Here is a 12,740-nt window from a genome sequence, read left to right as displayed (position 1 = left end):
GGCGACCAGAAGGGGGCCCTCCGCGGGACCAGTCCTAGCCAGCCGGTGGGAGCCGACACTCTGTCCCAGCAGGTCCCGACGGACTCCTTCGTCAGTAATTCATTAGGAACCTCCTCTCCATTGGCTGACGCCTCCACCCTTCGCTGGCAAAGGTCCAATGAGGAAGGACCTGAGAGAGCCCTTCTGAATAGTGAACGAGCGCCCGTGACGTAGCGGCTGGCTATTGGCTGTGGGGGCGCGAGGCGGGACCGGGCTCGGGCGGCGGCGAGCGCGGCCGGGGCGGCTCAGTGCGAGCCGGGGAGGGTCGAACTCAGATCTGGGTCCGTGCGCTGAGCGTGACGGCGGCGCGATGTTCAGCTGGCTGGGGCGGCAGGCGGGCGGGCGCGAGCGCGCCGGCGGCGCGGACGCGGTGCAGACGGTGACCGGCGGCCTGCGCTCGCTCTACCTGCGCAAGGTGCTGCCGCTGGAGGAGGCGTACCGCTTCCACGAGTTCCACTCGCCGGCGCTGGAGGACGCCGACTTCGAGAACAAGCCCATGATCCTCTTGGTGGGCCAGTACAGCACGGGCAAGACCACCTTCATCAGGTAACCCGCCTTGCGCTCTTCTCTCCGCTGTGGGGGCCCTTGCCCCTCGCCACCGGGGCGGCTCCCCCCACGTGTGCGTGTGGCGTACTGTCACCAGCCTCCCGCTGCCCTCAGGCCACCTGTGGCGCCTTCTTCCCCTTGGCGGAACCGCCTCGCTGCACCTTCCTCCTTCAACATCGGCGTGACCTCAGGTAGCCCCTCCGAGCGCGGCGCCTCAGTGCCCGCAGCCCCGCCCCCGGGCGCGGCCGCCAGAGTGCCGGCTGTCTCTCGCCACGAGGGCGAGAGGGTCCCGGAACCCGCTCTCTCCCTACTCCGAGCCCTTCTTGCTGTCGGGAGGACACGCCTCTGGATGGCTTTATCCTGTCACCCTAGCCTGGGGGCTCAGGGGAGGAAGGAGGAGCGGGGCTGTAGTAAGCTGCTTCTCGGTGAGGGAGTGCTGCCTAGGGCTGAAATGGGGGCGGAGGTGTGGGGTATTCAGAATGGGCCCTAGAAGGTTAAGTTCCTAGCACAGTGCCCCGCGCGTAACTAGTAATTGAACGGATGAATGGCAGCAGTAGAGGGTGTTGCCCATGCCCCCTTCCCTGGAGGTCCTTCCATGTCACCCCCGACCACAGTGATGAGGAGAGGGGATAAAGAGGCCACTTCCATTCAGCTCTTACACAGCCTCGCCTTTACTGGCCATAGGAAGTGAGCTGTGTGTAGCAGCCGCACCAGCCTGTAGAACCAAAGGGGAGTGTCATGTTACTAGTTGTTAGTTTCCATTTCTTAGGTGGCTCACCCTTGACAACTGAAAATATTTGTCATGCTTACTGTGTCTTTGAAAGCACACAACTACTGTGCGAGCTCTGTGGTTCAAATCATACAGCTTCCTCTGAAGTGACTTTTGATGGGAATTGACTTACAATGGAACAGACTGCTTTTTTCATCAGCTGTTCTATTTCAAAAGCAACCACCATACCAAAGCTCACTTTCTTTGGTAAAGAGACTTGTTTTTCTGGTTTAAACCCCATGTCAGTTGAAACAAAGTGGCTGATTATTTAAGGTTTGGGTCCAGGATTTTGGAAATTGTAACAATCACTTCATCATTTCATGTTCAACAGGTGCTCAGAATACTGCTTTATATTTGGATATGTGCCATTTCTGTTAAGTACCGACCTCTTTTTCTCCACTCCAGTGACCTCAATAGTTCCTACAAATAGAGTAGTTGTCGCTATAGGAAATATGTTAAATCCAGGCCCGCAGATACACTGTGAATGAATTCAGCAAAGCAAATACACTGTGTATTGAAATGTAGTTCTAGAAAGTAAATTAATTGCATGTGAAGGAAGACTAAAGAAAATAAATTTTAAGTTGTTTTATTTGGTGCTTATTAATAAGACAAAAATAGTATTAAATATGTCACCCTGGACACTACAAATGAACCATATGATATATTATAGTAATTGGCACCTTGAAAGATGACAAACAGATGGTACATTCAAGGTCTCAGTAATACTGACCAGTTTTTATTATTTTTTTTTTTTGGTTTTTTTTTTTTTTTTGAGACAGAGTCTCGCTTTGTTGCCCAGGCTAGAGTGAGTGCCGTGGCGTCAGCCTAGCTCACAGCAACCTCAAACTCCTGGGCTCGAGTGATCCTTCTGCCTCAGCCTCCCGGGTAGCTGGGACTACAGGCATGCGCCACCATGCCCGGCTAATTTTTTTATATATATATATCAGTTGGCCAATTAATTTCTTTCTATTTATAGTAGAGACGGGGTCTCGCTCTTGCTCAGGCTGGTTTTGAACTCCTGACCTTGAGCAATCCGCCCGCCTCGGCCTCCCAAGAGCTAGGATTACAGGCGTGAGCCACACCGCCCGGCCTGACCAGTTTTTAAGTACTCAGGATAATAGAGTGTTAGGACCAAGTGGTATAAGAGCGGGAGGTAGAATTTTTGAAACATACAAAGAATAAGAACATAACATTGTTATAATTTAGTGGTGGTTTGTTCCTAGCACCTTGGGCATTTCCTCCTATTTGTTTTTGCCATGAAGTCCTTATTGGGCCCCTGTGTAATCAGGAAGCCCCTGCTTGATGTTGTACCTACTTGGAAATAATGTGGCCTTCTCTCTGCTCCCATAGCCTGGAAAATAAGCAGGCCTGGGGTAGGAGAACACAACTCAGAGGAACATGAATAGATCTTTTTATTTTTCTTTCCAGATTTCTATGTCATTATATTCTCCTCTGTGTTTCATTATTTGGGAGAAGCTTTGTGGAAATAGCTGAACATGGTTTTATGAAATGTTCCGAGATTTGACTCCTATGACTACTTGCAAATTGGCCATTGCTCAGTAGGTGCTGGAGCCATGTGCTATCCTAGGGTGAGGGAGGAATCACCTTATTAGGAAGTCATTTGTTCTTGAGGCCTTTCCTGGGCTAAGTGAACCTGTGAGGTTAGAAGAAAATCGGTGTGGACAGGAAGCTTGGTGAGGCTATAGGAGACCTGAATTTGGTTTTCAGATTGGAGCTAGGAGGAAGTAGTTTAGTGCCTGGGAGGAAAGCCCCAAACAGAAGGGCAGCTACCCTAGAGACTCATGAATGTGGAATGGTGAACAGAAGGGTTGGCCCAGGGTGCTGACTGTCCTGGATCCTACCTTGGTTAGATTCTGGTTAGTGGCCTGAGTTGTTTGCTTCTAGTGATTGAGCACTAGAAGCTCATCCTTGGCTGTGGGGTGCACCTATCTGTGTAGTCATAGATTTTTATCCACCTGGCTTTCTGTACATTCCAGGAGGTCACTGATAACACAGAGCCTATGCTGTCATGGAGGGAAACTCCTTTCCTCTGGGCCACTTAGCAAAGTCTTTGGTGTGTCTTCCACGTCTTTAATGAAACCTCTTCCTCCTGCGATCCCATGGCTGGAAGAACTAGGCACCTCACCAATCCATGGTGGACAAGGACATCCATGAGGAGTGAAGATGTGTGCCTGGTTCTAATGAAAATGTCTTCTACGTGGGGTGGATGAAGAACCCCGTTGTCAAGAAAATATGCCCATTCCTGCATGGAAGGACACCACAAGGGCCCCCAGTGCAAGGAAGAGGACGAATAGAAAGAGAGTATTGGTGGACTCTCCTGCAGACCTCAAAACTGGCCCAGAAGGAGACTTCAGATGTTACGGAGATATTTATCAAAGTCTCACTGATAAACCTGTTGTCTCACTGGCAGTTTTCTTTCTCACAAGACAGGATATGATGGGAGGAACTATTGGCTGTTCTGCCTCTGACTGGCAAGGAATAATTGGCCAGAGAAGGAGAAGAAATGGACACCAGAGAAAGTGACCATGTGTCTTAGACTCTGTCGCAGCTGAGGAAGGGTGGATGTTGAGCTCAGCCACGCTTATGTCCAAACTTGAGGATAATAGATTTAGAGATTCCTCCAGAAAATCCCTGGGTCCAGGTGCTGTGAAGGAAGGTGTTTCCACTGAGAGGGTGTGAAGCCCATCTAAAATCAATTCAAACTACATGTCACAAGTTCTGGTTTTTAAGCACTACACTTTCTCTCTTCCTCCTATGCTATGTCTCCTCAGAAAATTTATTCTAATGAGGAAAAAAGAGAGAAGTGACTCAAGAACCTATATAGGCTTTAAAAAAGCAGGGACCAGGGCAATTAGGCAAGAAAAGAAATAAAAGGCATCTAGATTGGAGAGAAAGAAGTAAGACTATTTGCAGATGACATGATCTTATATATAGAAAATCCTGAGTAATCCACTATGAAACTATTAGAACAAATGAACAAGCATGGCAAGGTTGCAGGATGCAAGATCAATATACAAAAATCAATTATATTTCTATATACAAGCAATGACAATCCCAAAGTGAAATTAAGGAAACAATTCTATTTACAATAACATCCAAATGAAAAAAAGATACCTAGGAATAAACTTAAGGAAAGAAATGTAAGATTTCAACACTGGAAACTGTAAAACACTATTAAGAATGACCTTAAAAAATGGGAAAACATCCTATGTTTATAGATTGGAAGACTTACTGCTTAGATGGCAATACTCCTTTGTTTTACAGATTCAGTATAATCCCTATCAAAATTCTAGTTCACTTTTTTGCAGAAACTGACAGGCTGATCCTATAATTCATTCATATAGAAATTCAAAGAACCCAGAATAGCCAAAATAGTTTTGAAAAAGAAGAACAAAGTTTGGAGGATTCATACTTCCTGATTCAAAACTTAGTACATAGCCAAAGTAAACAACACAGTACTGGCATAAGGATAGACATATAGATCAATAGTATAGAATTGAGAGTTCAAAAATAAACCCTCATATTTATGGTCAATTGATTTTTGACAAGAGTGCCAAGATAATTCAGTGAGGGAAACAATAGTCTTTTCAACCAATTGGTGCTGGGACAACCGGATATCCACATGCAAACAGAATAGAGAATGACTATTAATGGGTACGGGGTTTCTTTTTGGAGTGATGAAAATATTCTGAAGTTGGATAGTGATATTGGTTGTACAACTTTGTGAATAGACTAAAAACTACAGATTATCCCCTTTAAAAGGGTGGATTTTCTGGTATATGAATTATATATCTCTCAATTTTTAAATATTCAGTTTTCTAACATTAAGCATCCTATGGTATATTTAATTTCCATAATTCTGCAACTAGTGCCAGTCAAGTAATTTCTCCATCTGTGTGCAATAATTTAAAATAAAAACAAATGCCAGAAAGAAAACAAAGTGAAAAGAAGCTAAAAGAGCTCACGGGTAAAGGACCTAAAGGGTCAAGCTGTGGGGAAAGGGAGTGCCAGCAGCCACCACACAGCCCTGTAAGGCTCTTGGCCCCAGTGTCCTATCAGTGTGTAAACATGTTCACTGTCCACAACACTCAAGCTGGTAAAATCAAGGTATGATACATTTTTTAAGTAAAATCCTCGGTAATATGGTTGGATTTTAAAACTTTAACTATTATCATTTATCTATAGTGTTTAATAGGGAGAAAGGGGGCAGAGGGCCCATGTGCCAGAGTAGAAACAAGGCGTATGGGCGGTATGAAGGGTCAGAAAGTTGGAGTGGGCTGAGAGGGCAAAAACACCTTGTACAATAAAAAGCCTTTTTAGATATGATTAGAACAAGAAAAAGAATCAGGAAGTGATAGGCCGCTGCATGTGGCTCTTTCTGCAATATTAACAGAAAGCAGAACTACGCCGCTGTTATTTTGCTTCGCCCTTTTTCCTCAAAGGAAACGATCCAGAGATAGAAGAAGGGAGCCCAGCTGTATTGGAGAGGGATAAAACCGGAAGAATGGGGAGCTCTCCCGCGGCCTGTCTCCATGAGGCTCAGGAAGTCTCCTGGCGGACAGATGGATGGAAGACTATAGAAACCACTTACAGTTGTGCTTGAAAAACTATATCAGAAAGTTAGAAGCAGGCAAAATGTCCTAGTTTTCAAAAAACGGGGGAAATGACCAGGTGTGGTGGCTCACACCTATAATCCTAGCATTCTGGGAGGCTGAGGCAGAAGGATTGTTTGAGTTCTGGAGTTCAAGACCAGCCTGAGCAAGAGCAAGACCTATCTCTACAAAAACTGGAAAATTAGCTGGGCATGGTGGCACTAGCCTGTAGTCCCAGCTAATCAGGAGGCTGAGGCAGGAGGATGGTTTGAGCCCAGGAGTTTGAGGTTGCGGTGAGTTACGATCATGCCACTGCACTCTACTTGGGGCAACTGAGCAAAACTCTGTCTGAGGAAAAAAGTGGGAAGAGGGGGAAATGGATTCATGATAGGAACAAAGCCCTACTTTATTCCCCTGATGAACCTCTAGACTCAGCAATAAAAGAGAAGAGAAGCTAAGGTACCCACTAAGTAGAGGGAGTCTGGTTCATGCATTAAAAAAAAAATCTCATTATGGAAAGACTGTGAGCCCATTTTGGTGGTCCTAATTCAGGCACTGGCACCCCTGAAAATCATTGTTTTCTGCACCAAATACTATACCATTTACAGATCTCTCTAAAATATTGAGATATTTGATTTTTACAGAAGATTAGACCATATTTACAGTATACAATATGAGATCACACCTACAGATCCTTGTTTTTATTTATTCAAATAATATTGATTTCAGGGTGGGTCCAGCTGTCACAGAACTCAGATTCAAGGGGAATATGGAAAAGAACCTACAAGCTATTAAGGCTCTGGGTGACAAGGGCTATGACACTAGAAGCACAGGGTCGGCTGGGGGCTTAGGAGGGGGGTTTAGCTTGGGGGTTGGAAAATAACTCCCTGAAGACAACCTAAAAGAATTAGCAGCCCAAAGAGGGCCAGGGGTGAAGATGGGAGGTATCAACAATGAGGCCAAGATTTCTGGGGTAACTGGGTAGATGGGTGGTGGAGCCATTCACTGAGATGGAGACCCAAGAAGAGAAAGAGTGGGGCACAATTACGAGTTTAGATTTAAACTCGTTATGTTTAAGTGGATACCAAGGTGGAGATGTCCATGAGGGAGCCAGCCTAGTGGGTCTGGAGCTCAGTGGGATGTTTGGGCTGATCTCTTGATTTTGGAGTGTCACCAGTCGGTAGCCAACATCTGGGGAATAGAAGTCCTTGGGCATGACTCTAAGTGAGAGGAAGGGGAGCTTATGGAGACACTGGGGAAAACGTCACCAGAGAAGTGGAGTAGTGCCAGCGGAGGGTGGTGGCTCAGAGCTATCTTAGGGCTCTCTATGCTGCATGTGACAGAAATCCAACTAGAAATGGCTTAAGTAAAAGGATAAAAATGTTTTCATGCAACTGATCAGCCCAGGACATGCTAGCTTCAGGCGTGGCCCAGGACTCCAGCCAACACCGTCAAGACTTTGTCCATCAGCTCTGCTACCTTCTTCATGTGGGCTTCTTTCAGGCAGTTGCCCCTCTGGAGTGGTCAGGCAGCTGTCTCCAACTCTACACTCACATTCTGCCAGCTCAGCAGCCCCAGTAGAAAGAAAAGAACCTCTTCTCCAACAGTTTCGGCAAAAGTCTCAGGATTGAGTCTCATTGGTTTGATTTTGCCCACATGCCTATCCCTGAGCCAGTCCCTAGAGGCAGGGGAATGGAATGTCTGCAGCAGGATGGTCATAGTCAGCCCCCAAACCACGTGGCCTTGGGAGTGGGGAAGGTGGCTTATGAGGATGCTGTTATCAAAAAAGGGGGCAGAAATGGATGCTAGAAAAGTAAAGCAACAGATGACTCCCACAAAAGCCAGGGAAAGAGAGGGGGTGGCAGCTATGTCAGATGCATCTGGGAGAAGAGTTAGAACAGAGCTTGGGGGCTATCCTGCAAGAACCAGGGTGACCTCGGCAAGAGCCCTGCCAGTAAGTGGTGGTGATGGCAGCCAGATGGCGGCAGGTTGAGGAATGTGTGGGAAGGGAGGCATCAAATATAGAAAATTCTCAGCAACTGGGTGCTGAAGGGAGGAGCCCTGGTCACTGGCATTACAGGGGTTTGGTTAATGATGAGCACAAACTCCGCAGAGTTAACAGTGGGTAGAAGAGGGGCAAGGATCCTGAGAAGGAGGAAGGGGAGGCTGGGGGCAGGCTGGGGTGGCGCTGGCGGCGGCAGTCTACTCGGTGAGACGCTGCAGGTCAGCTGCTTGTCCTCTCGTTACATCATCTACCTGACAAACCGCAATAGGGTATTCAGAGACATACAGCAGGGGAAAAGGTCTTTTAAATTATAAAATTATCTTCCTTAGCTGACATTTAGAAACTTGCTTCTAAAAGGCATTCAATATACTTTTCAAAACTGTTAGAAATTAAGAACTAGAAAGTCGTGGTTCCTGGATTTGGCTGTACATCAGAATCACTGGGAGACCTTTCAAAACAGACACATTCCGGGGCCACATCTCAGACCTCCTGAGTCAGAATCTTGGTGGGTGAGGCTCCAAAATCTGTTTTTGTTTTTCTAAACCAGCTCTCAAAGTGACTCTTGTGCAGCCTGCTCTGAGAAACATTTGGGGAACCATTGATAGATGAAGCTTCAGTTACTGGAATAATGATGCTAAAACATCAAGCCTGAAGATGGTTAGCCCCAGCCTGAAAAAGGGAGGCTAACTTCATCTTCATCTGTCCCAAACTCCATCCGTTCACGTTTTTATCAGTGACTTAGATGAAGATATAGAAGCCATATTCACAAAACTGGGCATTATATGATAAATACAATTTAATAAAGTGATTTTTTTCTATTTAACATGAACATTTTCTTATGTCATTAGTCTTCAAAAATAACTTAGATGACTACATCATATTCTGTAGTATAGGTTTGTAACATTTAGGTTGTTTCTATTTTTATGCTGTTATTTATAATATTGCAATGAACATTTTTGGCCATAAATCTTTGTATTTCTGATTTTGTTTTGTTTTTAGATTAGCCTGAGCATAATTACTGCATCAAAAAATATAGATATTTTTCAAGCTTATATATATTCCGAAATCTATATATTTTTTTCAGAAAAGTTATTCCAAATTAGACTCCTGCCAGAAATATGAAGATCACTATGTCACCAAACTGTCAGTAAAACTAATTGTTACCATTAAAAAATTATTTGATAGGAAAAGAGTTCTTTTAATTTGCTTTTTTCTTTTACTAGTGAGGTTGAACTTATAAAATAGTCATTATCTGTATTTCTTTGTGAATCGTCTGTGAAGTTTGCCCGATATTCATTTGATATATTGGTCTTTTTCTTATATAAGTTTGAATATTTTTCTCAATAGCAGATAACTATCATTTGTCATAGCCTTAAAATATTTTTCCAGTTTGAGATTTGCCCTTTTTAAAAAATTATTTATTTTTATTTTATTGAGATAGGGTCTCTTTCTGACACTCAGGCTGGAGTGCAGTGGTGCAATTACAGCTCACTGTAACCTTGAACTCCTGGGCTTAGGTGATCCTCCCACCTCAGCCTCCTGAGTAGCTGGGCCTACAGGCACACACCACTGTGCCTGGCTAATTTTTCTATTTTTCATAGAGACAGGGTCTTGCTATATTGCCCAGGCTGGCATCAAACTCCTGGCCTAAAGTGACCCCTCCTGCCTCGGCCTCCCAAAGTGCTAGGATTACAGGCATGAGCCATGACGTACCTGGCCTGCTTTTTAATTTTTTATGATAATTTTTTCCACACTAATATATTTAGTATTTGTGACCAAACATGACCATTGTCCCTCTTTTACGTTGTCTTTTATTTTGTGGTTAGAAAATCCTTCTTTATCCTAAGACTCAGGAAATATTCACTTTTATTTTCTTTTTAAAGCAGGCTTAATTTCTTTATATCTAACTCTTTAATCCATCTAGAAGTAAAATCTGTCTCAATAGTATTTGTTTGTTTTGAGTTTTTTGTCTTTTGTCATTTTTAACACTATTATTGAATAATCCTATTTTTTCCTACTATAACTTGAGGCTTCCTCATATGCTAAGTTATTAAATACTCTATTGGATCTGTTGGGACCTTTCTCTCCTGTTTTTCTGTTCGTAAATTCTTATGCCAGCATCATACTGTCTTAAATATTGTCACTTTGAAACACTTTTTAACAAATGGTAGCTCTAGACCTTTTTGAGTGCATTATTCTTTATTTTCTAAATACCTTCAATCATTTTCTGTTATTCTTTGAGAAGAACTTGAAAATTACTTTGTTAGGTTCTTCCCAAAAGAAAAAAAAAAATCCCACAGGGATCCATTTGTATTGGGAGCATTATATCTCTAAATTACATTTGTGTGTTTATTCTTCCAGCATTGCTTTGACTCATACCTTTTCTTATACATTTCAAAGAAGTAGTCAATTTATTCCTATAGATGCTATATAGCTCTTATTAATGTCATCCTTAGGTATTTTATACTCTGTTACTCTTGTGAATCAGATTTCTTTTCCCTTATATTTTTTGGCTGGGTTGCTGGTAGGTAAGGGAGCTACTGAGTTTTGCATTTTTGCTTTGTGTCTGCTCATTTGACCCAAGAAGTTATCCTGACTACTTTTTGGTAGATTCTCTTAGGTTTTCTTGATAGATAACCATTACATTCATGATTACTTTGTGTCCCCTTGTATTTCATATTTTACTATACTAGGAAGTAGACATTCATAGCAAGCTTCTAATTTTAATGGTGTTTCCTCAGGTATTTCACCTTAAAATATCATATTAGCTGTTGGTTTATTTATAAGTTAATCACATTAAGAAATTATCTTTCCATTACTACTTTTAAAAGGATTTCATTTAAACCTTCCTATTTGGAAAAAAAAAAGAATGGATATTAAGTTTCATTAAATGCTTTTAAACGCCTTCCTTTAACCTGTGTTCTGTGGAATGTATTAATAAGTGTTCAAAGACAAAAAAGGGTTCCATTGTCAAGTAACTTTGGAAATGCAGTGTTCTATAACACTGCTCATGAAGATTCATAGTGTTCCCAGATCAAAGAGGTTACAATCTAAAATCTCTGGTCAGACCCATAAATTACAAGTCATAACATCAAAAACAATCAATATTCATTGCATGAGTGAATAAAAGACTGGGAAAAAATATAGGACTATAGGAAATTGATTTGATTTCTTTAAATTTCTTTTCCCCCACCCTCCTTCTAAAACAACATGGAAGACAGAGTAGAGCAGCTGCAGGTAAGGGCAGTAGGTTAGGCAGCAGTGTGCTTTTTAAGCAATCTCAGCCCTGAGTATCATAAATTCTATTTATAGCTGGAAAAATAGAGATGCAAAAGGCTTTACCCAACAAATTCCAGTTTCTTGGGTCAACAGGCTAATGTCCACTCCCTTAGTAGGCACAGCAGTTTCAAAGATGACATCATCTGAACAAATAGTCTTGGTGATAATATGCCAATGATTTAACTGAAGGAAAAAAATGACATAAAACTTGGTTTTCAGGCTGGGCGTGGTAGCTCACACCTGTAATCCTAGCCTTCTAGGAGGCCAAAGTGGGAGGATAGCTTGAGCTCATGAGTTCGAGACCAGCCTGAGCAAGAGCTAGACCCCGTCTCTACTAAAAATAGAAAAATTAGCCAGACATCATGGTGTGTGCCTGTAGTCCCTGCTACTTGGGAGGCTGAGGCAGGAGGATCACTTGAGCCCAGGAGTTTGAGGTTACAGTGAGCTACAATAGTGCCACTGCACTCTACCCAAGGCTACAGAGCACGATTCTGTCTCAAAACAAAAAAAAAAACAACTTTAGTTTTCACACTTAAAGAAGACATAAGAGTTTTAAAATGGAAGTGAAGATCGGCCTGCTTTAGTTTTTCAGTATTCAAAGAAGATTAAAATTTTAGAGTACGTGAGATGTTTGCTCAGGGAAGTTTATCTCAGTATCATTTATAGCAGCAAGAAATGGAAAGCTGTTTAAATACCTAACAGTTTTGCCTAATAGGAAATGGCAAAATAAATCTATACCTATCACCTTAGAATATTATGCAGCATTAAAAACCATGTTTTCAAAGAGTTTTTAATGGCATAAGGAAAAACTAGTGGTGAAAAATCCATATGCAAAATAGCTTAAACACTTTAATAAAGAAAAATTACATTTACAGAAGAATGGCCGGATAGAAATATATCAAAAGGTCAAGAGTAATCATTACCCCAGTCTCACGCAAGCTACTTGTCATAAGCAGTTTTCTCCTTTATAAACTAGGGATAAAAATACCTGCTCCAACGACAGGATGAAATAAGACAAATGTGTGAAATGCATTATAAACTCTTAGGTTCTCAGAATGATCTGTCGTTTGATGGTATGTGGAAGGTGTGGTGGCACAGGTTACACTAGTGTGTTAGGAAATATTTATATATGCTGGACTGTTTTATAAGACTTTTGCAATAATAAATACTCAGTTCTTCTCCACATCCATTTCTTGGTATGAAACATGAGGATAGATTAAACAATAGAAACTGCTTTAAAACCATCATTTCCAGGCTCCAGACAAATCAGAGTGAAGGACTGACGCTCCCTTTTCATCCCTTTCCTAGTAAAATAGTGGATCAAGGAAGTATTGTCAATAAAAGTACATTCTGTGAAACTTTCCAACACATACTGTAAATTGAAATCTGTTTAAACTCACAGCCCTCATTTAAAAGTAAGTAAATAAAACTACTCCACTGAACTCAAAAGTTGTGTTTCATATTATATTTCTTTCACATCTATATGGTT

At 42.5% G+C, this 12,740-nt stretch overlaps 1 protein-coding gene across 2 annotated transcripts in view; it reads left to right on the top strand.

Moving 5' to 3' along the window:
- The first annotated feature begins 281 nt into the window (after window positions 1–281).
- EHD4 (EH domain containing 4) overlaps window positions 282–12,740 on the top strand; it is a 73,113-nt gene continuing 60,654 nt past the window's right edge. For both annotated transcript variants that reach the window (XR_012919762.1, XM_012766505.2), the window contains exon 1: window positions 282–585. Coding sequence is in view for 1 of the 2 variants with exons in the window: in XM_012766505.2 (XP_012621959.1) it covers window positions 350–585 (236 nt within the window). In the remaining variant the exon portion in view is untranslated. The remainder of the gene's footprint in view (window positions 586–12,740) is intronic.

Source organism: Microcebus murinus, chromosome 6, assembly GCF_040939455.1.
Source record: "Microcebus murinus isolate Inina chromosome 6, M.murinus_Inina_mat1.0, whole genome shotgun sequence".
NCBI lineage: Eukaryota > Metazoa > Chordata > Mammalia > Primates > Cheirogaleidae > Microcebus > Microcebus murinus.
Note: the sequence above shows the minus strand (reverse complement) of the source record. Positions and strands in the feature narration are given on the sequence as shown.